The sequence below is a fragment of the Pristis pectinata genome, chromosome 1, assembly GCF_009764475.1.
Source record: "Pristis pectinata isolate sPriPec2 chromosome 1, sPriPec2.1.pri, whole genome shotgun sequence".
NCBI classification, from domain to species: Eukaryota; Metazoa; Chordata; class Chondrichthyes; order Rhinopristiformes; family Pristidae; genus Pristis; species Pristis pectinata.
The window spans coordinates 5,880,038-5,907,189 of NC_067405.1; the positions used below are offsets into that span (position 1 = coordinate 5,880,038).

Genomic DNA, 27,152 nt, shown 5'->3' on the forward strand with positions numbered 1-27,152 from the left:
ACCCATTTTATACTACACATTCCTATCAACGCAATCCTGCCCCCTCTAGGTTCTGCCACTCATCTACATACTAGGAGCAATTTACAGTGGCCAGTTAACCTACCAACCTGAACGTTTCTGGGATGTGGGAGAAACTGGAGCATCTGAAGTAAACCCATGTAGTTGCAGGGAGAATGTACAAACTCTATATGGGAGGTGGGGATTGAAACCGGTTCACTGGAGCTGTGAGGCGGCAGCATTGCCAGTGGCTTCACTGCTGTGCATTTATCCTTTGCCCCATATGGAAAAGTATGGATGTTGAAAAAGTATTTCCCCTGGTGGGTTTATAAGACCATAAGACATAGGAGCAGAATTAGGCCATTTGGCTCATCATGTCTGCTCCGCCACTCGATCATGGCGGATTTATTTTTCCCTCTCAATTCCATTCTCCTGCCTTCTCCCCATAACCTTTGACGCCCTTACTGATCAAGAAACTATCAGCCTCCGCTTTAAATATACCCAATGACTTGGTCTCCACAGCCGTCTGTGGCAACGAATTCCACAGATTCACCACACTCTGGCTGAAGAAATTCCTTCTCGTCTCCGTTCTAAAGGGACGTCCTTCTATTCTGAGGCTGTGCCCTCTGGTCCTAGACTCTCCCACTACTGGAAACATCCTCTCCACGTCCACTCTATCCGGGCCTTTCAATATTCGGTAGGTTTCAATGAGATCCCCCCTCATCCTTCTAAACTCCAGTGAGTACAGGCCCAGAGACATCAAACACTCCTCATACGTTAAGTAGAACGAGGGGGCACAGTTTCAGAAGAAGTGGTTGCCAATTTTAGATGGAGATGAGGAAGAATTTCTTCTTTGAATGTCCTGAATTTCTGTAATTGTCTGCCCTAGAGACCTGTGGAGATGGTCACTGAATATATTTCAGGTCGATATTGACAAAAGTTTAAGCTGCAAGGGACTCGAAGGTATGGGGGGAAAGTAGGTGAGTGGTGCAGAGACCAAGATTGGATCGGCCAGGATTTTATTGAATGGCGGAGCAAGCTCAAGGATCAGGTGACCTGTTCTAGCTCCTCTCTGTTGTATCGAGCTATAGTTGCTTGAGAATACCACCACTTGCAGATTTCCTTCCCAGCCCCACATCATCTTGCCATTATACGGTAGTTTAGCGGTTAGCGTAACGCTATTACAGCGCCAGTGACCCAGGTTCAATTCCAGCCGCTGTCTGTAAGGAGTTTGTACGTTCTCCCCTTGTCTGTGTGGGTTTCCTCCGGGTGCTCCAGTTTCCTCCCACATTCCAAAGACGTATGGGTTAGGAAGTTGTGGGTATGCTATGTTGGCGCCGGAAGCATGGCAACACTTGTGGGCTGCCCCCAGAACACTACACAAAAGATGCATTTCACTCTGTGTTTTGATGTACATGTGACTAATAAAGATATCTTGCCTTATGATGTTGGGTTGAAATCCCAAAACCCCCGACCCAAGAGTATCATGGACACCTTCACCACAGAAACCATAGCAGCAGAAGAAACCAGCTCACCGTCACCTTCCCAAGGGATGACTAATAAATACTGCCCTTGCCCCTGATGTGCATACCCCACAATGAATTAAGAAAAGTGGGTAAATTTGAAGGAGAGTGAAGCCTAGCCTGGGAGGTGTTGGAAAAGTTGAGTTTGGAAATGGGAGTTGCAGGGTGAATTTCAGCAGCTGATGCACAAAGGCAGGTAAAGTTATGGAAGTTTAAATCTTTGTGGTGTGTCTGGAAGGTAAGAATTAGGAACTGGAGTCTGCTATATAGGTCCTCTGGTCTGAATAGCCATTCAGTAAGATCATGGCATATCTGAGCTTGGCTCAGCCTGTTCCCCATAGCCCTTGACTCCTATATAGCCCAAAAATCTAGCCTTGAGTGTACTGGTATCCATACTCACTGTGGTAGAGAATTCTGAAGATTCACAACCCTTTGAGAGAAGAAACTTCTCTCCCATTTCCATCTTAACTGGGAGGTCCCTTATTCTGAAACCAGCACCCATCAGGGGATGTATTCTTGCTACAGCTATTGCGTCTCAACCTCCCGAGGACCTTTAATGTTTCAATAAGTTAATCTCTTGTTCCTCTAAACCTCAGAGCATTAAAAGGCCCAACCTAGACTTCTGGAGTTGTACAGCACGGAAACAGGCCCTTTGGCCCAACATATCCATGCCAACCAAATTGCCCATTTAAGCTAATCCCATTTGCCTGGATTTGGCCCATATCCCTGTAAACATTTCCTGCTTAATATTTTCTTAGAAGTTAACCCCTTTTAATTTTGAATAATTTTAAGGTGATTGTAGGAAGGTATAAGGGGGATGTCAGAGGTAAGTTTTTTTTACACAGTGGTGAGTGCGTGAAACGCACTGCCTGCAGAGGTGGTGGAGACATACATTTGGGACATTTAAGAGACTCTTAGCCAGATGAATGATAGAAAAATGGAGGGCTATGTGGGAGGGAAGGGTTAGATAGATCTTAGTACAGGATAAAATGTCGGCACAATATCGTGGGCCGAAGGGCCTGTGCTGTAATGTTCTCTGTTTATCTCAGGAGCTCTTAAACTCCACAGAAAGTCGTTCAGGCTTTGAGTGTTTTGCCTCTATCAGTGAAATTGTGGATGATCTGTGAAATAAAAGGGTAGGAGTGAGTGGTGGTTAAGCTGCTGTAGTCAGAGTTTTGGACCATTGATCAAAGACGTGATTTCAAAGCCCCACCATGGCATCTGGGAAATTCAAATTCAAGTAATTTAAGGCAAAAATACTTTTTTTCAAAATAAAAAGCTTGCCTCAGTCATCACAAAATTTCTTGATTGTTGTAAAAACCCATTGGTTCACTAATGTCCTTCAGGAAAGGAAATCTGCTCCAGACCCACCTCTGTGGGTGACTTTTAACTGTCCCCTTCAGTTCAGGAGCAATTAAGATGTACAATATATTGGCATTGCTGCACATATTTGTTAATGACTTGAATTTAAATTCCCTAGCTGTGTCTGTGGCAGATATTAACTGGGTCTAGTTTAGTATTATATCTCATTACTTTTTTCAGATCTATGTTATCTTGCTAGCTTTACAGGGATCTCTGATTATGAATATGTTACACGTCCTTCCTTGTGCTTTAGTGACATTACACAACATTTATTAAGCTCTTTAACATAGAAAAATGAGCCAAGGTACTTCACAGAAGCCAACCCAAGTAAGATTATGTGGCAGACGAGAGTTGTTTGGGTCCACCTCTGAGAAGCATCTGGCGCACTTCCAGTGTAGGTCAGTGAGCACGAGTACAATGGGTGACCATTACGTGGGCCAGGTTGTTTGCAAATACTCTGAGCTCTGTCACTGGAGGAAGTTACCAGGTGGACAGAGGAAAAGATTTGAGGCTTTGCTCAGAGCTTCACATGCCCTCAACATCTGGGACATGCCCTCTTCTCGTTACTACCATCAGGGAGGAGGTACAGGAGCCTGAAGACCCACACTCAGCGATTCAGGAACAGCTTCTTCCCCTCCGCCATCAGATTTTTGAATGGTCCATGAACTCACGAACTCTGCCTCATTATTCCTTTTTTTTTTGCACTATTTATTTATTTTGTAGTTTACGGTAATTTTTATGTCTTTGCACTATCCTGCTGCTGCAATTTCACGACATACAAGTCAGTGATAAGAAACCTGATTTCTGATTACAGACAATTATGGAAAAAATTGTAAAATCCCCACTAACTTTTCAGAATTCCTGGCCCATGCCCACACAAAGCGGAGGAGGAGCATTTTGGGATAGAATCGTAGAGAGGTGCAGCATGGAAATGGGTCCTTCGGCCCACTGAATCCACGTCGATCAGCATTTACACTAACCCTATAGTGATGCAGTTTTATTTTAATCTCTACACCTTCTCATGAACTCTCCCCCCCCCCCCCCCCATATTCTACCACTCATCTACACCCTGGGAGCAATTTACAACAGCCAATTAAATTAAGACATTGAGGGGTCAGCGGTGGAAAGGGTGAGCAGCTTCAAGTTCCTGGGCATCAACATCTCAGAGGATCTATCTTGGGCCCGACACATTGATGCAATCACAAAGAAGGCATGCCAGCGGCTCTATTTCTTTAGGAGCTTGAAGAGATTTGGTATGTCACCAAAGACTCTTGCAAATTTCTATTGGTATTGGTTTATTATTGTCACTTGTACCGAGGTACAGTGAAAAGCTTGTCTTAAACCGATTGTACAGGTCAATTCATTACACAGTGCAGCTACATTGAGTTAGTACAAAGTGCCTTGATGTAGTACAGGTAAGAACAGTAACAGTACAAAATAAAGTGTCACAGCTACAGAGAAAGTGCAGTGCAATAAGATGCAAGGTCACAACAAGGTAGATCATGAGGTCATAGTCCGTCTCATTGTATAAGGGAACCGTTCAACAGTCTTATTACAGTGGGGTAGAAGCTGACCTTAAGTCTGGTGGTACGTGAGAGGTAAAGACAGAGCCCAAGGAGGGGAGGCTGGTGTCCGTGACGCACTGGGCTGTGTCCACAACTCCCTGCAGCTTCTTGCGGTCCTGGGCAGAGCAGTTGCCGTACCAAGCCATGATACATCCAGATAGATTTCTACAGATGTACAGTGGAGAGCATTCTGATTAGTTGCATCACCGCCTGGTATGGAGGCTGCAATGCGCAGGATCGCAAGAGGCTGCAGAGGGTTGTAGACTCAGCCAGCTCCATCACGGGCACAACCCTCCCCACCCCTGCCGTTGAGGACATCTTCAAGAGGCAGTGTCTCAAGAAGGTAGCATCCATCTTTAAGAACCCTCACCTCTCAGGACACGCCCTCTTCTTATTACTACCATCGGAGAGGAGATACAGGAGCCTGAAGACCCACACTCAACGTTTCAGGAACAGCTTTATTTATTTACTTGTTTGTTTGTTTATTAGTCACATGTACATCGAAACACACGGTGAAATGCATCTTTGCGTTACCGAGAATGTGCTGGGAGCAGTCCGCAAGTGTCGCCACTCTTCCGGCGCCAAAGTAGCATGCCTACAGCTCCTAACTTGCACATCTTTGGAATGTGAGAGGAAACCAGAGCACCCGGAGGAAACCCACGCAGACACGGGGAGAACATACAAACTGCTTACAGACAGTGGCAGAATTGAACCCGGGTCGCTGGCGCTGTAATAGCGTCACGCTAACCATTACACTACCATGCCGCCATCAGATTTCGGAACAGTCCATGAACACTACCTCATTATTCCTCTTTTGCACTATTAGTTTATTTTTGTAACTTATCGCAATTTTTATGCCTTTATGTCTTGCGCTGTACTGCTGCCGCAAAACAAAAAAATTCACGGCATATGTCAGTGATAATAAACCTGATTCTGATTCTAATAACACACAGGTACTTGTGATGTGAGAGGAACCTGAAGTACCTGGAGAACAAGCAAATTCCACACAGACAGCACCTGAGGTCAGGATTGACCCTGGGTCTCTGAAGCTCTGAAGGAAGCAGTGGCGCCACGAGCTATATCACTACCACTCAGTGTTATTGAGCACCTCGTGTGTATGCATTAGGGTGCACACAGAAACCATGTGTAAATGGCAGGAGGACCGGACCATACTATCTCACAAATTGCCCACCTGCCTGCCTTGGGCACCACCTGCTCCTTGTGATGAACAGTCTGTGGGTCCCACCTTGTCTTCATCAGTCACCCCAGACCCACAGAACTGGAGCAGTCACTGCAAAACTGGAGTAGAAGGTTGTCCTCAATCCTGAGGGACTGCCTAAGAATGGGTGAGCAAACTTTGAATAGGGTACAGGCTACAGAGCTCTGGATGGATTGGAGAAAGTTAGTCAATCCTTTGTAACATTCAGATTTGCATTATCAATCCTGAAAGAGATGGCTTGCAAGTGGGAAGGACAAGGTCCAAAAGGGACAAGGGTAGTGACACTGCCAGTCATAGTAAAGATTAGATAGTTTTACACACAAGTTACAGTCCTGTTGAAATTCTGGGGCATGACTGGACTCAGAGAATTGGAGTTTCATCAGCACCAGACACCAGCCGAATTTCAGCTAACTCCTGAGATTTTGGCCCAGGGAAGCTTTTACTTGATTGGAATTCTATTGAACAGTTCAGGATTATTTTTTAATTTATTTTAGAAATAACCCAGCCAGTCTCACTGGTGTCAATGGAATTATTACACCATTTCCAGAGGAGACCACTCTAAGTGTATTTTGTAATCAATATATTAGAGGTTTCCTGCAATGCTTTAACCCTGTGGCTCATGTGGCAGGTAATGGCTTGAAACAGACACATCCTGTAATGTGAGCAATATCTTGGGTTAGAGATGTCTTGTATGTATATAAGTGTTTATGGGCTTGCGTGTACCCCTGTGGCCCTGTGTGCATTACTGGGTGTGAGAGTGCGTGTGTCCCTGTACATACATGTGTCCTACAACTGTCCCTATTTCCCCAGTCTAAAGCAAAATTATTTTAGCATGTTTTTTCTGGATGGTTGCGATTAGAACTAGTCAATCGGAGAATCCTTCATATTTACAGGAAAAATATTTGTCTGTGAGCACTCAAAGTAATATCATTCCTTTTTAAACGACAGCGTTTTGCGTGGGATGTGTTGATTTTTCTGTCAGTCAGATTGAATTTTAAATGGAAGATTTTTTTTTTAACCTAAAAAAGCATGCACAGTTTTTTAAAAAAAAAACTGGGATTAGGTTTACAGAGCTTAGATGATGTGTGTCACAGAGGCAATGAAAATCAAAAGATTTAGGCTGAGGAATTGTTGATCTTGGACCAGCTGGGTGTTTACAGTGAGAAATGCTTGGTGCTTGTTAGTGCAGCTTGTAGCAGAGTGTGCTGTATAATGTTGATCTTTGTGTCAATCAAGTTGAATTTTAATCAGAATATGATCCAAGACCCACAGAAAAAACCAGGGGATTAGGTTCACAGAGTCTGTGTGACTACTGTTTTGGTTGCAAAAAAAAATGAGAAAAATGGTTTTGATTTCTCTTTCCCTTTTTTCATCCTTGTGACTTTAAACCCTGATGTTGGGGGTGAGGTTTTGCATAAACAGTAGCCAACAGCAACTGCTGGTTGTGTTGCAAGAATTCAAATGGTATGGAGGCTCCAATGCACAGGATTGCAAGTGGCTTCAGTGGGTTGTAGACTCAGCCAGCTCCATCGTGGGCACAACCCTCCCACCATCGAGGACATCTCAAGAAGCAGTGCCTTATGAGAGTGACGTCCATCACGAAGGACCCTCACCATCTGGGACATGCCCTCTTCTCGTTACTACCATCGAGGAGGAGGTACAGGAGCCTGAAGACCCACACTCAATGATTCAGGAACAGCTTCTTCCCCTCCGCCATCAGATTTCTGAACGGTCCATGAACACTACTTTGTTATTTCTTTTGTTTTGCACTATTTGTAATTTATAGTAATTTTTATGTCTTTGCACTGTACTGCTGTGGCAAAACAACAAATGTCACGACGTACAAGTCGGTGATAATAAATCTGATTCTGAATTTCCCTCTGATTTTTTTCCCCATTCTTTTGATTGGCTCAGCAGTGGTTCTGTTGGGCAGATGTGGCATTGAACCTGCTTCTATCTCAAGTTGGCTGATCTTAACAGAGGTGGGAATAGAAGCATCTAATAACCCTTGATGGGAAGGAGTTGAATTGTGGGGCAGGTGGTTGAAGAGGGAACTATCTGTGATCCCTACTCCTCATTGCTCTCCAGTGACACCTGCTAGGGGGAAAGGAAATCATCTGGTGACTTTACACTGCATCTTTCATGACCTCAGGAGAGTACAGGTGGCCAATGTACTCAAGCCATGGTTTTAATGAGGGAAGTACGCCAACCAATTTCTGCACAGCATGATTCCCCAAACCACAAATGTGGAAATGATCAGGTGATTGCTTTAAGGGATGTTGATGGAAATGGGAATTTGGCCAGGATGCCATTGAGAACTTTGATGTTCTTTGTCAAACTGGTGCCCTGCAGTCTTTCACATTGCCCCCTCCCCCAAACAGGGCAGAGAACCCCTCTTTAGTGTCTCATTCAAGAGGGCAGTGTCTCCACAGAGCTGTGTGTGTGGTTTGCACGATATCCTTATGACCATATGGGTTTCCTTTGCATACTCTAGTTTCCTCCCACAAACCAAATACATGTTAGTTGGTAGGTTAATTGGCCACTGTAATTGCCCCCAGTGTGTAGGTGAGTCAGGAGGATTCTGGCTGACTTGTTTTCAGTCTTGCCTCACAGTTCAAAAGTTGCCTCGCAGGTGGATAGGGTAGTTAAGAAAGCTTATGGGATGTTAGCTTTTATAAATTGAGGGATCAAGTTTAAGAGCCGCGAAGTGATGATGCAGCTTTACAAAACTCTGGTTAGGCCACACTTAGAGTACTGTGTCCAGTTCTGGTCGTCTCATTATAGGAAGGATGTGGAGACGTTGGAAAGGGTGCAGAGGAGATTTACCAGGATGCTGCCTGGATTAGAGAGTATGGATTATGAGGAGAGACTAAAGGAGCTAGGGCTTTACTCATTGGAGAGCAGGAGGATGAAGAGAGACATGATAGAGGTGTACAAAATATTGAGAGGAATAGGTAGGGTGGACAGCCAGCGTCTCTTTCCCAGGGCACCAATGCTCAAAACAAGAGGACGTGGCTTTAAGGTATTGGGTGGAAAGTTCAAGGGTGATGTCAGAGGGAGGTTTTTCACCCAGAGAGTGGTTGGTGCATGGAATGCGCTGCCTGGGGTGGTGGTGGAGGCTGATACATTGGACAAGTTCAAGAGATTGTTAGATAAGCATATGGAGGAACTTAAGATAGAGGGGTATGTGGGAGGAAGGGGTTAGATAGTCTTAGCTGTGGTTTGAAGGGCGGCACAACATGGTGGGCTGAAGGGCCTGTATTGTGCCATATTGTTCTATGGTTCTTATTTTGTAGACCTATCCCACAGATCTTTTCAACATTGTTGGGTGGCATTGTAGTGCAGCTGGTAGAGCTGCTGCTTCACAGCCCTGGTGACGAGGGTTCAATCCTGACCCTGATCTCCGTGTGCAGTTTGCATATTCTCCCTGTAAATACGTGGGTTTCCCCTGGGTGCTCCAGTTTCCTCCCACATCTCAAAAGCATGCAGATTGGTAGGTTAATTGGTTGATGTAAATTGCCCCTAGTGTGTAGATGAGGGGTAGCATCTGGGAGGAGTCGATGTTAATGTGAGGAGATTAAGATGGGAATAGTGTAAAATTGGTGTAAATGATGCTTATGATCATGGACGGCGGATGAAGGTCCTGTTTCAATGCTGTACGACTCTAATGTTGCATTGAGAGTACCAGCTTAGCTTTTTCTGCTCAAGCCTCTTGGATTTGAACTTACCATTGGCTCAGAGTGAGGAGTACAGCCCACTGACCACAGCTGGCATTATCCTTGCATGGACTGAGGTAGGATTGGCCTGAGATAGTCTTGTATCCTGCCAACATTCCATGCCCGTGTTGGTTTGATGGATAAATACTTGGCCAAGCTACCAGGAAGAACTCCCCTGTTTGGGTGGAGCTGGGGCTTACCATGCCTTATGTGTATATGCTGGTGTAATGCTTGGGTTTACAAACTTAAATTGGTTAATTGGTTTATTATCCTCACGTACTGAGGTACAGTGAAAAACTTCTCTTGCAAGTCGTTCATACATTACAACTGCATTGAGGTAGTATAAGGTAAAACAATAACAGAGTGCAGAATAAAGTGTTACAGTTACAGAGAAAGTGCAGTGCAGGCAGACCATAAGGTGAAAGGCCATAACGAGGTAGATTGTGAGGTTAAGACTTCATTTTATCATACTAGGGAACTGTTCAATAGACTCAATAGCGAGATGGAAGCTGTCCTTGAGCCTGGTGGTACGTGCTTTCAGACCTCTGTGTCTTCTGTCCGATGGGAGGGGGGAGAAGAGAGAATGACCTGGGTGGGTGGGGTCTTTGATTACGCTGGCTGCTTTACTGAGGCAGTGAGAAGTGTAGACAGATACACCAATGAATTCCTGTTACTTATCCATCCATCCTGTTCTTGAGAAGGTAGTGGTGAACTTCTGCAGTTGTATGATGTAAGTATTCGTGGGGAGGAAGCTCCACAGTTACCGGGGATTGTTCACCTCCCAAACCAGCATCTGTACCACCTGGCAACGCAAGGACAACGAGCCCATAGGAACAGCATCATCACCTGAGTGTACAGTATCCAGAATCTGAAATATATTCCTGTTCCTCCTCCCATCATTGGATGAAAATCCTGGAATAAAACTAAAGCAGTTGGGCATTTTTCAAGTGACGATATCTGACCGTGTTTTCTATCTTGTGTTCCTAGATCGCTTGGCGACGGACATTTTCGATGCAGAGGAGTTTAAGGAGAGGTTTCTTGCAGAGGTAAGAATGATTGAATTGCCTGCCGTAGAAGAGTGGTGGGCATATGTCATGATTATTTCGTGCGAGTTCACGGGCTTCCTGAGTCGTTGGAGGTACGTTCCACATCTCAGAGACTTGCTTCTTGTCCTTCCGATGACAATATGGTGATTACTGTGGTGGACAACAGTGTAAGAATCTCTTTGGAATAGAGTTTTGGCAGAGCTGTGTTATGGGCTTAGGCACTTGATGAAGATCTAGCATCTTGGCTGAACTCAAATTTCACTGAATTAACCTGCTGATATATTTGTGATGGGTTCAAAAACTATTTAAAAGCTTTGCTGAATTAAATAGAATTTTACCATAGACCTTTCAGCTCAGTAGAGCTGTAGTGATGTTCTTTTTCCGCAGGAGCATTCTTTTATCCTTTAACTCACCCTGTCAGCATAATTTCCTCAGACACACGAGATTCTGCAGATGGTGAAATCTGGAGCAACACACACAAAATGCTGGAGGAACTCAGCAGGTCAGGCAGCATCCATGGAGGGAAATAAATAGTTGACGTTTCGAGTGTTGCTCCAGCATAATTTCCTATTTCTCTCTCTCATGTATTTCCCCAGCTTCCCCTTGACTCATAGACCCCTTTGGCCCACGATCTTGTGCTGACCTTTAAACCTCGCCTAAGACTATCTAACTCCTTCCTCCCACATATCCTCTATTTTAAATTCCTCCATATGCTTATCTAGTAATCTCTTGAATTTGACCAATGTACCTGCCTCCACCACCACCCCAGGCAGCGCATTCCATGCCCCAACCACTCTCTGGGTAAAAAAACCTCCCTCTGATATCTCCCTTGAACTTTCCACCCATTACTTTAAAGCCACGCCCTCTTGTATTGAGCACTGGTTCCCTGGGAAAGAGGCGCTGGGTGTCTACTCTATCTGTTCCTCTTAATATATTGTATACCTTGATCATGTCTCCTCTCATCCTCCTTCTCTCCAAAGAGTAAAGCCCTAGCTCCCTTAGTCTCTCCTCATAATGCATACTCTCTAAACCAGGCAGCATCCATCTCCATTGTTTTCCCCGGCCCTCTCTGTGGTGGAGAGTTCTGCATTCTAACTCTCAGGGTAAAGCAGCAGCTCTGGAATTCCTTATTGCATCTGTTAGTGACTATCTTTGATTTTTGGCTGCTAGTTTTACCTATCCCACGAGTGGAAATGTCACTTCCATTCTGCCCTTTCATAAATTTAAGGCCCTCTATTAGATCAACTCTTTTTTTCCCAGAGAAAATAGCTGTAGCTTGTGGAGTCTTGCCAGAGAAATATCTCCTCTCTGTGTTAGTATCATCCTGTGAATCCTGTTTGCTCTTTCTCCAGTGTTTCTGCATCTGTTACTTGGAGACCAGAATTCTGGGCTGTTAAGTGTGGTCTAACCAAGACTTCTTATGCTCAGCATTTTCTGTTTTTAAATTCTGTTCCCCTTGGAATAAGCAATTCATGGCCTTATTAATTGTGTTGCTACTTTAAATGGTTTATGAACCTGTGCTCCTCACTCCTTTGGTACATTACAGCTTGGGCCTAAGTGGCCTTCAGTGGCTCCATCAAGAAATGCATCGATCTGCGCAAATTAAGCAGCTCTATTTCTCAGAAGGAAAGTGATTGGTTTGCAGTCTTTCACTCGCGCGCACAACCACAAACCACAGGAAGAACCTCCTTCTCTGGCTGTGCTTTGTGACTGTTGCGCAAGGTGGTCATTACAGAGTACTGCTGAGGTGAAGCCTTGCTGAACTGAATTAAGTGTGTGGAGTTTGTGTGGGATTCACTGTAACATGGCAATGAATGGTTCCTTGATAGCATGATGCAGTTTGGATACGGTAGTGTAGCGGTTAGCGTAACGCTTTGAAGCGCCAGCGACCCGGGTTCAATTCCGGCCGCTGTCTGTAAGGAGTTTGTACGTTCTCCCCGTGTATGCGTGGGTTTCCTCCGGGTGCTCTGGTTTCCTCCCACATTCCAAAGACGTATGGGTTAGGAAGTTGTGGGCATGCTACGTTGGCGCTGGAAGCATGGCGACACTTGCAGGCTGCCCCCAGAATATTCTACGCAAAAAGATGTATTTCACTGTGTGTTTCGATGTACATGTGACTAATAAAGAAATCTTATATATTTTCTGACATGCTGTATATATACTGTGATTTTTTTTGTTATATATATATTTCCAAACTCTAAATGGGTTAGATATAGAGTAAAGCACCCCCAACACTGTTCCATCACACACTCCCAGGGTAGGGACACCATAGGTTATTGCAGATAAACTCCTCCTGCACTGTCTCATCATAACTCCCAAGGCAGTGACAGTACAGATCAGATACATAGTGATGGTCCTACACTGTACCATTAAAGCCTGCCAGGGCAGGTACAACACATTGAGGTTTCTTTTGCACTGCCTACTCAAGTGAACCGAGTTTAGATATAGTTAGAGTCTAGAAGGAGGTTTGGATTGAAATACATAGAATGTTTCTCAGTCAGATATGAGGCCACAGACACTGAAGCGGGATGGATTGAATGAATAATTTGAGTAATTGTCTGTGAATGGAGCACTAGGATCTCTCGGTTTCAAAATGGCAGAAGGCAAATTTTGGTTTGATAAAGATAGAACAGATATTTAAAGAGGCCCTTCCTGATCTCAGGACATCCCATTGTACTCCACAACCAGTGAAGAACTTTTGAAGTGCTGTCACCGTAGTGTTATAGGAAATACAGAAGCCAGTTTGTACATAGCAAGCTCCTACAAACAGCATTGTGAGCATGACATTATTAATCTATGTCATTCATGTTAATGGATTGTTTTGGTCCCAAGCACTGGAGAGAACTCCTCTGTTCTTCAAAATAGTTCTTGGGAAATTTTATATTGTCTGGTGTGGTCTGATAACTCATCAGGAAGTTGGTAACATAGCACTGTCTGAGTACTCTGCTGTGGTGTTAGAGTGCATCTATATATTTTAACCTTAAGTGATATAAACCCATCACCACCAAACACAGAGGTGATGTCAGAAAATTCCTTTTCGCACACGGAGCAAAGTGAAATGTAGGAAGGACTTTCAGAAGTGGAACCTGAGGAATGATTTAAAAGGCACTGCAATGCTTTAATGAAGTAAATGTTCTCCCTATCTCTACTGATCTTGGACTGCCATGTTCCCTCTCTCTATGCCCACTTTATCCGTATTCCCAGAGGGTATGTGAGACCAGCTCCCCTCTCATCTCTAGAGTTGGGTCTACTTTCAACGTGAAAGATGCGCTGAGTGCTGGATCTCTTACTGCTACCAACCCAGCGCTGTAAGTTGTGTACTTGTGAAGAGTGTGGAGTGGAACGAGGGCACCAGTCTATTTCTCCAGCTCTCTGGTTGCACATGTTGCACATTGCTCAGCTCTTGCACCTGTGTTTGCCCCTCTACATAGGATTGGTACATTGGTCTATTATTGTCACATGTACTGAGGTACAGTGAAAAACTTTGTTTTGCGTGCCATCCACACAGGTCATTTCATCACATCAGTGCATCGAGATAGTACAAGGGAAAAGCAATAACAGAATGCAGAATAAAGTGTTACAGTTACAGAGAAAGTGCAGGCAGGCAATAAGGTGGATGGCCATGAAGTGGTAGACTGTGAGGTCAAGAGTCCATCTTATCGTACAGGAGGTCCGTTCAGTAGTCTTATAACAGCGGGATAGAAGCTGTCCTTGAGCCTGGTAGTACGTGCGTTCAGGTGATTACTCAACATAAAAACTTTCATCTTGTGTTCAAATCTTTGCAGAAGTCCTGACCTTCCATGACCTTGTAATCTCCTTCAGTACTGTAACCCTCCAAGATCCGTGCTGCTCTAATTGTGGCTTTTTGTACATCCCTGATTTTGTTTGCTTCACCTTGTGTTATAAGACTATTGAATGGACCTCCTGTGCGATAAGATGGACTCTTGACCTCACAATCTACCTCTTCATGGCCATCCACCTTATTGTCTGCCTGCACTGCACTTTCTCTGTAACTGTAATGCTTTATTCTGCATTCTGTTATTGCTCTTTCCTTGTACTACCTCGATGTACTGATGTGATGAAATGATCTGTAGGGATGGTTTGGAAAACAAAGTTTTTCCAGTGTGCCTTCAGCTGCTTTCCTGGACCACTCTCATCTCCCTCTCCCTTTCCTGCCTTAAAATGTTCCTTGAAATCTGTGACCAATCTTTTTTTACCACCTCCCTAATTACCCCTAATGTTCTTGGTCTTAGATAATAACGTTCTAACAAAGTGACTCAACAAATCTTACTATGCTTAACTGCTCTATAAGAATTTGTTATGGTGTTACACTGACCGGTAAATGGACACCAGCATCTATCTTTTGTGCTCCATTGTAAAAGAAAATATAAATTAGATACTCTGGAGTCTTTTTCCTAGGGTGGAAATATTGAATACTAGAAGGCATAGCTTTAAGATGAGAGGGGGAATGTTTAAAGAAAATGTGTGAGGTAAGTTTTTTTTTTACACAGAGAGTGGTGGGTGCCTGGAACGTTTTGCTGGGGAGGTGGTATAAGCAGATATGATAGTAATGTGTAAAAGGCATTTGGACAGGCACATGAACAGACAGGGAATAGAGAAATACAGACCACGTGGAGGCAGGTGACATTAGTTAGGTTGGCATTGTGTTTAGCACAGACATGGTGGGCCGAAGGGCCTGTTCCTGTGCTGCACTGTTCTATGCACTAAATAGTGCATTTGGAATTCCTGAAACAAGAAATTAGTAAACTGGTTTAAAACAGAACTAAATTGGAAGAGAGAAGAAATAATTTCTGTAGTACCTTCAAAAGACATCCAAAAGCACCTTGTAGCCAAAGGACTACTTTTGAAAAGCAGTCACTAGTGCAGTAAAGGAAATGCAGCAGCCAGTTTTGCCCAGGGAGCTCCCACAGACAGCAATAGGTACGATCACAGTTTAAATGATGGCGACACAAGAATCTGGAGCAACTGCTGGAGGAACTCAGCAGGTCAGGCAGCATTGATGGAATAAAGTGGACAATTGACGTTTTGGGTCGAGACCCTTCATCTGGACTGGTTTTGGTGATGTTGTATCTGTGATGAAAGAAGCCGAGTTGATGTTTGAGCTCCTTCACCGATTTCAGATAGTGATTCTGCTGTTCTGCTTTTTCTCCCAGATCTTCTTTCATCACACTCCACCATTTAATCTCCACCCCTCTTGTTTAACCCCCTTCTCCACCTCATAAATCTTGTTTCATTGCTGATTTTCCTCAGTTCTGATGAAGGGTCAGCCACCCAACATTAAATCTGTTTGTCTCCCCACAGTCACTGCCTGACATACTGAATATTAACACCATTATTTCAGAGTTCCAGAGTCTGCAGTATTTCATTATTCTTTGAGTAATGTTTTATTGAGGGATAAATGTTAGCCATGTTACTGAAGAGTAAAAAAAAGCTTTAAGTAAAACCCTACAGGTTCTGGCGTTCTGAAGTAAAAACAGAAGATGCTCAAAATATTCAGCAGGTCAGGCAGCATTTGTGGAGGGAGAACAATCGACTGGTTGATGAGCATGGTGGGACTAATGTTCTGAGATGCGTCTCTTTCAATGCAGGGAGTATTGTAGGTAAGGCAGATGAACTTAGAGCGTGAATCAGCACGTGGAATTTTGATGTTGTAGCCATTAGTGATACTTGGTTGCAGGAGGGGTAGGACTGGCAGCTCAATGTTCTGGGGTTCTGATGTTTCAGACATGATAGAGGGGGAGGTATTAAAGGTGAAGGGGTGGCAATACTCATCAGGGAAAATGTCACAGCAGTGCTTAGAAAGGACGTACTGGAGGGATGGTCTACTGAGACAATATGGGTGGAACTGAGGAATAAGAAGGGGATGATCACATTAATGGGACTATATTATAGACCTCCCATCAGTTAGTGGGATTGAGAGGAATAAATTTGTAGACAGATCGCAGACAGTTGCAAGAAAAATAAGGTTGTGATAGCAGGTAATTTTAACTTCCCACACATTGACTGGGACTCCCATAGGGATTGGATGGGATCGAGTTTGTCAAGTGTGTTCAGGAAAGTTTCCTCAATCACTATGTAGAGGTCCAAACTAGAGAGAGCGCAATTCTGGATAGAATGAGACAGGGCAGGTGACAGACGTGTGTGTAGGGGAACACTTTGGATCTGGAACATAGAACAATACAGTATAGTACAGGGCCTTCAGCCCACAATGTTGTGCCAACATTTTACCCTGCTCTAAGATTATCTAACCCTTCCCTCCCACGTAGCCCTCCCAGTTTTCTATCATTCATGTGCCCATCAAAGAGTCCCTTAAATGTTCCTAACGTATCTGCCGCCACACCTCTGCCAGCAGTGCGTTCCACGCATCCACCACCCTCTGTGTAAAAAAAAACTTACTTCTGACAGGCTTCCTCTACTTTCCTTCAATCACCTTAAAATTATGCCCCCTCATGTTAGCCATTTTCACCCTGGGAAAAAGTCTCTGACTGTCCACTCGATCTATGCCCCTTATCATCTTGTACACCTCTATCAAGTCACCTCTCATCCTTCTCTCCAGAAAGAAAAGCCCTAGCTCACTCAACCAATCCTCATAAGACATGCTGTCCAATCCAGGCAACGTCCTGGTAAATCTCCTCTGCACCCTCTCTAAAGCTTCCACATCTTTCCTATAATAAGGCGACCAGAACTGAACACAATACTCCACGTGTGGTCTAACCAGAGTTCTATAGAGCTGCAACATCACCTCATGGCTCTTGCACTCAGTACCCCAACTAATGAAGGCCAACACACCATATGCCTTCCTAACAACCCTATCGACCTGTGCGGCAAACATGAGGGATCTATGGACATGGACCCCAAGATCCTTCTGTTCCTCCACACTGCGAAGAGTTCTGCCATTAACCTTGTGTGCTGTCTTTAAATTCAATCTTCCAAAGTGTATCACTTCACACTTTTTAAAAAAAATTTTATTTACAGTGTGGTAACAGGACCTTCTGGTCCAATGAGTCCGCGCTACCCTTTTTTTTAAACCCATATTAACCTACCTGTACGTCTTTAGAATGTGGAAGGAAACCGGAGCACCTGGAGGAAACCCACACAGACATGGGAGAACGTACAAACTCCTTACAAACAACGATGGGAATCGAACCCCGATCGCTGGCACTGTAATAGCGTCGCGCTGAACTCCATCTGCCACTTTTCAGCCCAGATCTGCATTCTATCAATATCCTGTTTTAACCTACAGCCTTCTACATTATCCACAACACCACCAACCTTCGTATCATCTGCAAACTTACTAACCCACCCTTCCACATCCTCATCCAAATCATTTATAAAAATCACAAAGAGTAGTTGTCCCAGAACAGATCCCTGCGGAACACCAATGGTCACTGACTTCCAGGCAGAATACGCTCCATCTACAACCACCCTCTGTCTTCTATGGGCGAGTCAATTCTGAGTCAAGTTTCCCTGGATCCCATGGCTCTTGACTTTCTGAATGAGCCTTCCATGAGGAACATCATAATTCCATTAGTTACAAGATAATTATGGAGAAGGATAGAACTGGTCCTCAGGTTGAGATTCTAAATTGGAGTAAGGCCAACTTTGATGGCATCAGAAGGGATCCAGCAGGCTGTTTTCCGGCAAAGAGAGTGGGAGACTTTGAAAAGTGAAATATTGAGAGTAAGAATCTATATGTTCCTGTTAGAATAAAAGGCAAGGCTAACAGGTTTGGGGAATCTTGGTTATCAAGGCATATTGAGGCCCTGGTAAAGAAAAAGGAGGCAGCACATATCAGGTATAGGCAGTTAGGATTAAATGAGGTGCTTGATGAGTATAAGAAATGCAAGAGCACACTTAAGAGAGAAATCAGGAGGGCATAAAGGGGACATGAGGTTGCTCTGGCGGACAGGCTGAAGGAGAATCCAAAGGTTTCTACAGCTATATTAAGAGCAAAAGGGTAGCAAGAGACAAAATTGGTCCTCTTGGATCAGCATGGTCATCTATGCATGGAGCTGAAAGAGATGGGGGAGATCTTAAATGAATTTTTTGCATTGTATTTACTCTGGAGACAAGACACAGAGACTATAGAATTGAGGCAAAAGAGTAGTGAGGTCATGGATTATGACCTTTCCATATCTGGATTACGGAAGAGGAGATGCTGGCTGTCTTGAGGTGAATGAAGGTGGATAAATCCCCAGGGCCTGACAAGGTATACCTCTGACCTTGTGGGAGGCTAGTGCAGAAATTGCAGGGGCCCTGGCAGAGACATTTAAAATATCATTAGCTATGGGTGAGGTGCTGGAGGACTGGAGGATGCTATTCGATTGTTTAGGAAGGCTCTAAGAAGAAGCTGGGAAATTATAGGCTGGTGAGCCTGATGTCAGTCATGGGTAAATTATTGGAAGGTATTCTGGGAGACAGGATACATAAGTATTTAGATAGACAGCACCTGATCAGGGATAGTCAATATGACTATGTGCATGGTAGGTCATGTCTAACAAATCTTGTAGTTTTTTGAGGAGGTTACCAAGAAGGTTGATGAGGGAAAGGAAGTGGACGATGTCTACATAGATTTTAGCAAGGTCCTCGACAAGGTCCTGCATGGGAGGCTGGTCCAGAAGGTTAAGTCACTTAACATTCAGGATGAAGTAGCGAATTGGATTCAACGTTGACTTAGCGGGAGAAGCCAGAGAGTGGTAGTAGATGGTTGTCTCTCTGACTGGAGGCCTGTGACTGGTGGTGTGCTGCAGGGATCGGTGCTGGGTCCGTTGTTGTTTATCATCTCTATTAATGATTTAGATGATAATGTGGTAAACTGGATCAGCAAATTTGTGGATGACACCAAGATTGGAGGCGTAGTGGACAGCAAGGAAGGCTATCAAAATTTGCAGCGTGATCTTGACCAGCTGGGAAAATGGGTTGAAAAATGGCTGATGGAACCTATTGCAGACTAGTGTGAGGTGATGCACTTTGGGAGGACAAACCAGGGTAAGAAATATAGTGAATGGTAGGGCACTGAGGTGTGCTGTAGAATAGAGGGACCTGGGAATACAGATCCATAATTCCTTGAAAGTGGCATCACAGGTAGATAGGGTCGTAAAGAGAGCTTTTGGCACATTGGCCTTCATAAATCAGGGCACTGAGTACAGGAGTTGGGATGTTATGTTGAAGTTGCACAAGCTGTTGGTGAGGCTGAATTGAGAGTATTGTGTGCAGTTCTGGTCACCTACCTACAGGAAAGATATCAATAAGCTTGAAAGAGTGCAGAGAAAATTTACAAGGATGTTGCCGGAACTTGAGGACCTGAGTTATAGGGAAAGGTTGAATAGGTTCGGACTTTATTCCCTGGAGCGCAGGAGACTGAGGAGACATCTTACAGAGGTATACAAAATTATGAGGGGTATAGATAGGGTGAATGCATGCAGGCTTTTTCTCCTTAGGGTGGGTGACTAGACTTAAAGGACATAGGTTTAGGGTGAAAGGTGAAATATTTAAGGGGAATCTGAGGGGAAATGTCTTCACTCAGAGGGTGGTGCGAGTGTGGAACGAGCTGCCAGCGGAAGTGGTAGATGCGGGTTCAGTTGTAACATTTAAGAAAAGTTTGGATAGGTACATGGATGGGAGGGGTTTAGAGAGATATGGTCTGGGCGCAGGTAGATGGGACTAAGCAGAAGATCAGGTCGGCATGGACTAGATGGGCCAAAGGGCCTGTTTCTGTGCTGTAGTGCTCTATGACTCTACAACAGAATTAATGTTTAGGTCAGTAACGTTTCATCACAACTGGGAGAAGTTAGAGATGGACTGAGGTTTATGTGGTGGAGAAAGTTGAAGAAGGGGGTTGGACCATCAGACCATAAGGCATAGGAACAGAATTAGGCCATTTGGCCCATCGAGTCTGCTCCACCATTCGATCATGGCTGATTTATTTTTCCCTCTCAACATCATTCTCCTTCCTTCTCCCCGTAACCTTTGATGCCCTTACTAATCAACAACCTATCAACCTCTCCTTTAAATACACCCAATGCCGTCTGTGGCAATGAAGTCCACAAATTCACCACACTCTGGCTAAAGAAATTCCTCTTCATCTCTGTTCTAGAGGACGCCCTTCTACTCTGAGGCTGTGCCCTCTGGTCCTAGATTCTCCCACAACTGGAAACATTCTCACCATGTCCACTCGATCCATGCTTTTCAATATTCGGTAGGTTTCAATGAGATCCCCCCCTCATCCTTCTAAATTTCAGCGAGTACAGGCCCAGAGTTATCATTCCCGGGATCATTCTTGTTAAACCTCCTCTGGACCCTCTCCAATGCCAGCACATCCTTTCTTAGATATGGGGCCCAAAGCTGCTCACAGTGCTCCAAATGTGGTCTGACCAATGCCTTATAAAGCCTCAGCATTACACCCTTGCTTTTATATTCTAGTCTTCTTGAAATAAATTCTAACATTGCATTTGCCTTCCTTGCTACTGACTCAATCTGTAAGTTAACCTTTAGGGAATCCTGCACTAGGACTCCCAAGTCCCTTTGCACCTCCGATTTCTGAATTCGCTCCCAGTTTAGAAAATAGTCTGCGCCTTTATTCCTTCTACCAAAATGCATGACCGTACACTTCCCTACACTGTATTCCATCTGCCATTTCTTTGCCCATTCTCCCAACCTGTCCAAGTCCTTCTGCAGACTCCCTGCTTCCTCAACACTACCTGCCCCTCCACAAACTTGGTCACAAAGCCATCAATTCCATCATCCAGATCATTAACATATACCGTGAAAAGTACTGGACCCAACACCGACCCCTGCGGAACACCACTAGTCGCCGGCAGCCAACCAGAAAAGGCCCCCTTTATTCCTACTCTTTGCCTTCTGCCAGTCAGCCAATCTTCTATCCATGCCAGTACCTTTCCTGTAATAGCATGGGCTCCTATCTTGTTCAGCAGCCTCATGTGGCACTTTGTCAAAGGCCTTAAGAAAATCCAATTAAACAACATCCACTGACTGTCCTTTGTCTATCCTGCCTGTTACTTCCTCGAAGAGTTCCAACAAATTTGTCTGGCAAGATTTCCCTTTCAGGAAACCATGCTGACTTCAGCCTATTTTATCATGAGCTTCCAAGTACTCCGAAACCTCATCCTTAATAACGGACTCTAACATCTTACCAACCACTGAAGTCAGGCTAAATGGCCTATAATTTCCTGTCTTTTGCCTCCCTCCTGTTGGAAAGAAGAGATCAAATAATGAAATGTCATTGACCTGAAATATTAACTGTTTCTGTCTGCACAGGTAGTGCCTGACCTGAGTTTATCAGGCATTTTCTGTTTTTATTCGAGAAGAAAATTCCTGTTCTCTTTCAAAACAAACGATTTAATATCTTAACTGAAAATGACCAAAAGAAAGCATCCTTTAGCTTGAAGTTCTTAAATGTTTTGAGTAAATTCCTCATTTTCTTTACAGTTTATTTTTACTTAAACTGCACAGGGAAGTTTATTTACAAATTATAAAGCTGTGTATTTAGTTGCACCATCTACGTCTTGTCACGTGAGGGCACCAGTGTCTTTAACTATTATAACTCACTTGCAGTCTCTAGTGGCAAGGGTGGACACGGCACCTCTTTATCCCTCTGTCTTAGGTTCCACACAGTGCACCTACGTAATGTGTTGTAAAGTGATACAAAATGCAAATACTAGCTTCACTGTGAAGTTACTGAGAATTACTATGTAGTTTTTTTTTGGGATGTTTTAATTTCCAATGACTTTTTTAAAAAGAAATGTAAATCAATATTTCTGTTTATACAGCGATAGCTAATGAAGTCATCATGGAAACTGGGCGGAGTGAGTGTGTATGTGTGTGATAACTTTTCAAGTTCCTCTTTCACTCATTAATGTCACTGAAGACTCTACTTTGGATAAAAACAATGCACAGAACAACCCTAAATTATTGCGAACTTTATTTGAGACTGGCTTTGTGAGGGTAGAATATTTCAGTAATATGAGATATAGCGAAACAGGTAAATTGGTTTATTATTGTCACATGTACCGACGTACAGTGGAAGAACTTGTCTTGCGTACCGTTCATACAGATTAATTCGTTACAACAGTGCATTGACGTAGTACAAGGAAAAGCAACAATAGAATGCAGAATATAGTTACAGAGAAAGTACAGTGCAGGCAGACAATAAGGTGCAAGGTCAAAAAAGGTAGATTGTGAGGTTAAGAGTCCATCTTATAGTACTGGGGAACTGTTCAATTGTCTTATAACAGTGGGATAGAAGCTGTCCTTGAGCCTGGTGGTATGTGCTTTCAGGCAAGAGTTGAGATCAATGAACTAGATCCTGGAGAATTCGATGAGGACAAGAGAGAGAAACTGTTTCCTCTGGTGCTCATGGTCTTTAAGGACCTGCTATCTTTACTTGACCTTGGCCTGAATGTGACTTCAGTCCAAGACATCATGTTGGCCCTTTCAATACTCTTTGTTTCGTCGTTTGACACAAGTGAGGGTCTAACTCACCTACTTCAGTGGTTTAGAATGCTGACCCACCACCAGTAACATCTCAAGGCAGCTGGGTGGATGGGCAATAAATGGTTGAGACAGCAGAATCCGCATCCAGAGAGCATACCTTCTTCAAATTCCCGTAAACTGAGCAGCCAGGACGGTGCGGTGCCAAGTCTTGGACTTTCTGTGGAACAGGGGCTTGGGCAGACTGGCTCAAGTTTGGTGAGGCAAGCGTGACAGAGGGACGGATCTCCCTTCTCCAGGTCAGAATTGGAATCGGATTTATTATTACTGGTATGTGCCGTGAAATCTCACAGTTTGACGGTTATTAATTTATGCAAGTTAAAAATCATTTACATAATTTATGATTGATGTTACGAGGAGCAATAAATTAAATTATATTGAAAATTGAATTTAACATATTGCATGTGTATTAATCACAATCTCTCATTTTGCAATTGGCTCTCATTTATTATAGTGTACAATCTTGGTCCGTACAGAAGGATAATCATTCTTCCACATCAGACTTCAGGTTGTTAAAATCAGTTCCTGCTTTCATGGAACACATAAGCAGGGTATGTGACGTTGTCAGGCTTTAGAATATTCTTTTAGCCTTGAAGCCAACGAAGGGTTAACCCAAAGTGGCTTATCTCCATCTCTGTAATCCCTGAACCCTTAAATTATTGTGCCACCATTTCTGGCCTCTAGTACATCTCCATTTTACCTAAGTTCTTTGGATTCAGAATTGGCTTGCCTGCAGAAAGCAGAGGGTTGTGGTGGAGGGAGTGCATTCGGACTGGAGGGCTGTGACTAGTGGTGTCCCACAGGGATTGGTTCTGGAACCTCTACTTTTTGTGATATTTATTAATGACTTAGATGAGGGGGTGGAAGGGTGGGTTAGCAAGTTTGCAGATGACACGAAGATCAGTGGTGTTGTGGATAGTGTGGAGGGCTGTCGTAGCTTACAGAGGGATATTGATTGGATACAGAGCTGGGCTGAGAAGTAGCAGATGGAGTTCAATCCAGAGAAATGTGAGGTAGTACACTTTGGAAGGACAAACTCCAAGGCGGAGTACAAGGTAAATGGCAGGATTCTGGGCAGTGTGGAGGAGCAGAGGGATCTGGGGGTTCATATCCACAGATCACTGAAAGTCGCCACACAGGTGGATAGGATAGTTAAGAAAGCTTATGGGATGTTAGCTTTCATAAGTCGTGGGATCGAGTTTAAGAGCTGTGAAGTAATGATGCAGCTTTACAAAACTCTGGTTAGACCACACTCTGTGTCCAGTTCTGGTCACCTCATTATAGGAAGGATGTGGGGGTGTTGGAAAGGGTGCAGAGGAGATTTACCAGGATGCTGCTTGGATTAGAGAGTATGGATTATGAGGAGAGACTAAAGGAGCTAGGGCTGTTCTCATTGGAGAGAAGGAGGATGAGGGGAGACATGATCGAGGTATACAAAATATTAAGAGGAATAGATAGAGTGGACAGCCAGCGCCTCTTCCCCAGGGCACCAATGCTCAATACAAGAGGGCATGGCTTTGAGGTAATGGGTGGGAAGTTCAAGGGAGATGTCAGAAGGAGGTTTTTCACCCAGAGAGTGGTTGGTGCATGGAATGCGCTGCCTGGGGTGGTGGTGGAGGCTGATACATTGGTCAAGTTCAAGAGATTGTTAGATAAGCATATGGAGGAATTTAAGATAGAGGGATATGTGGGAGGAAGGGGTTAGATAGTCTTAGGAGTGGTTTGAAGGTCGGCACAACATGGTTAGCCGAGGGGCCTGTATTGTGCTGTATTGTTCTATGGTTCTATTTTAAATTACTCTGTCATTGCAGTTGCTCAAAATACTCTTTAAACCTTAAAGTCCACCTTTGACCAAATTCTGGTTTCCTGTCTTAATATCTCCTTCTGTTGATGTTTGGAAAGTTTTGCCTGATAACGCTCTGTGAAGTGCCTTGGAATATTATTATATCAAGTACCTCATGTTATCTGTTATTATTTGCTTTTTGTTGTATTCATCCTTGACATGAGGATGTTTCTGGTGGAAGGTGACGATGGAGTCATTGATCTCTCGGGTCTGTGCAAACAAATTTGGTTGCCAAGCCATTTTGAAGACAGTTAAAAGTAAACCATGTTGTGTGCATTGAAGTCACATAGAAGCCCAGACTAGATAAAATCAGCAGGTTTCTTTCTCTGAAGATTAAATAGTTTATATTTTTTTTGCACCTTTTACAAACTCTGAATATCCAGAATTATTCTGCGGCCAATTACATACTTTGAACAATTGTCACTGCTGTAATGCAGGGAAGCTGGCCGCTTATAGAACATAGAACAGTCCAGCACTGGACAGGCCATTCAGCCCATGTTGTGCCAATCTTGATACCAATTTATACTAAATGTCCTCTTCCTGTGTATCATCCCCATCCCTCCACTCCCTTCATATTCATGTGTCCATATAAAAGCATCTTAAACTCCTCCAAACTGCCTACTTCCACTGCTACCCCTGGTAACTCATTCCAGGCACCTACCACTTGCTACAGACGGTAATCTTATCATGACCAGGTAATATTTTTAAGTGAAGGATTAAAGGGGAAGTCACCTCCTTTTTCAAAATAACATCAGTTAAATCTTTTACTTCCACCTGCAAGAGCAGACACTGCCTCGGTTTAATATCCAAAAGACAGTGTCGTGCTCCCTCAGTGCTGCACAAGGATGTTGGCTTGGATTTAATGCTCAAGTCTCTGGACTGAGACTTCAACTAAAGTACATTAATAAACCAGTCAATTTTCTACAACGATCAATTCCTTAAGGTCACTTTTCCTGACACCGACTTATTATTTCCTGATTTTTTTTTTGAACTGAATTCCATTTCTCAAACTGCCACGGGAGTGGATTTGAACTGGCGTCCTCTGGATTATTAGTCCAGTAACATAACCGTACCTTGTTATTGCATCTTTATTATTACTTTGCTTTCCCAGCATTTGCAATTTGGCTTTTTATTTTCATAGTTAAATTAAAAAAAAAATTATTTCCATCCCATGTGACCATGATGTTATCTCCACAATGTGATAATGGATCACCGTTGCTTAAAGTCACACAAGCCTTTCTGGAAGACGTGCTTAACCTTCAACAGCATGGTTTCAGCCTGGATGAAACTCTCATTGCTAAATGGATCTCAGAAGGAATCCCAAACAAACGTCCTGTGATCGAACCATGGAGAATGTCCCTGGACTTAATCTACTGAAGTTCTCAAGGGAAACCAATCTTGAGCTTCAAAAGGCTAGGCAGATATGGATACAATGCTCCATTGGAACAAATGGGGACTGTCCAATTGTAAACATGGTCAGCCACAACAGATAATGGAGCAACTCGATCCACAAATATGAAGGAGACATCACACCAATGTATTCTGTTATTCCTCACTAATAGTCTCGTCAACTCCATCGATGTAAAGTATACCTGCTCGTCTGTGTCTTCATCAGCCGTACAAAGGAAGGAGTAATGTTGTTCACTGAGAATGCTTGATCAATGACAAGATCATCAGGCACAGGAGAAGGCCACTGGATCCTTGCTGCACTTAATGCTAGCACAATGCATAACCCCTGACACCAAGGAAGAAGAACTGCCGTTCAGTGTATACAACAGTTGCCCAGTGACTAGTCTTCTCCTTTGCAGCTCTAGAGGAAGAAAATATGAGATAGAGCAAATGACTGACTTTGGGCTTTCCCTGACTTAAGGCAAGGACACAATGTAGGTCAACCTGGCCAGCCTCCATATTCGGGACCGGTTAGTGGGGAGTGAGCTCAGCAGCAGGCCTGAATCAGGATGATCTAGCCATGAAAAGCGAAAGAAAAGTTAAATTTAAAGCAAATATGTAAATATTAAAATGCAAATTTAAATATAAATAGTAGTTTTCAATAATTCAAGAACTAAGTTAACTGAAGTGCATTCTCCCTCATAACCGTTCCTCTCCATTAATTGAACAAGGCTGCAGAACCTGGCAGAGGTGAGCTGGCAGATCTTCCAAAGTCACTGCTGTCAACTTGCACTAAGCTCATGCTCTTACACCGTGCTCCATGGGAAACACAAAGCTGGTGCAGTGGGTGACAGCGTCAGTCACCTGTGCAGAAGTTCAGGAGTTCCCTGCTTGATTCCTGAGTCCTCACTGTTATGGAGGTAAATACTGGCAGCTTGATCCAGAACTACTGCCTTGTTTG

The 27,152-nt window shown here is 43.8% G+C and overlaps 1 protein-coding gene across 2 annotated transcripts in view; it reads left to right on the forward strand.

Annotated features, from left to right (window-relative positions):
• Positions 1–27,152, forward strand: part of nhej1 (nonhomologous end-joining factor 1) — a 323,760-nt gene that overhangs the window by 51,967 nt on the left and 244,641 nt on the right. For both annotated transcript variants that reach the window (XM_052024822.1, XM_052024831.1), the window contains exon 5: positions 10,370–10,428. In XM_052024822.1, the coding sequence (XP_051880782.1) occupies positions 10,370–10,428 (59 nt within the window). The remainder of the gene's footprint in view (positions 1–10,369; positions 10,429–27,152) is intronic.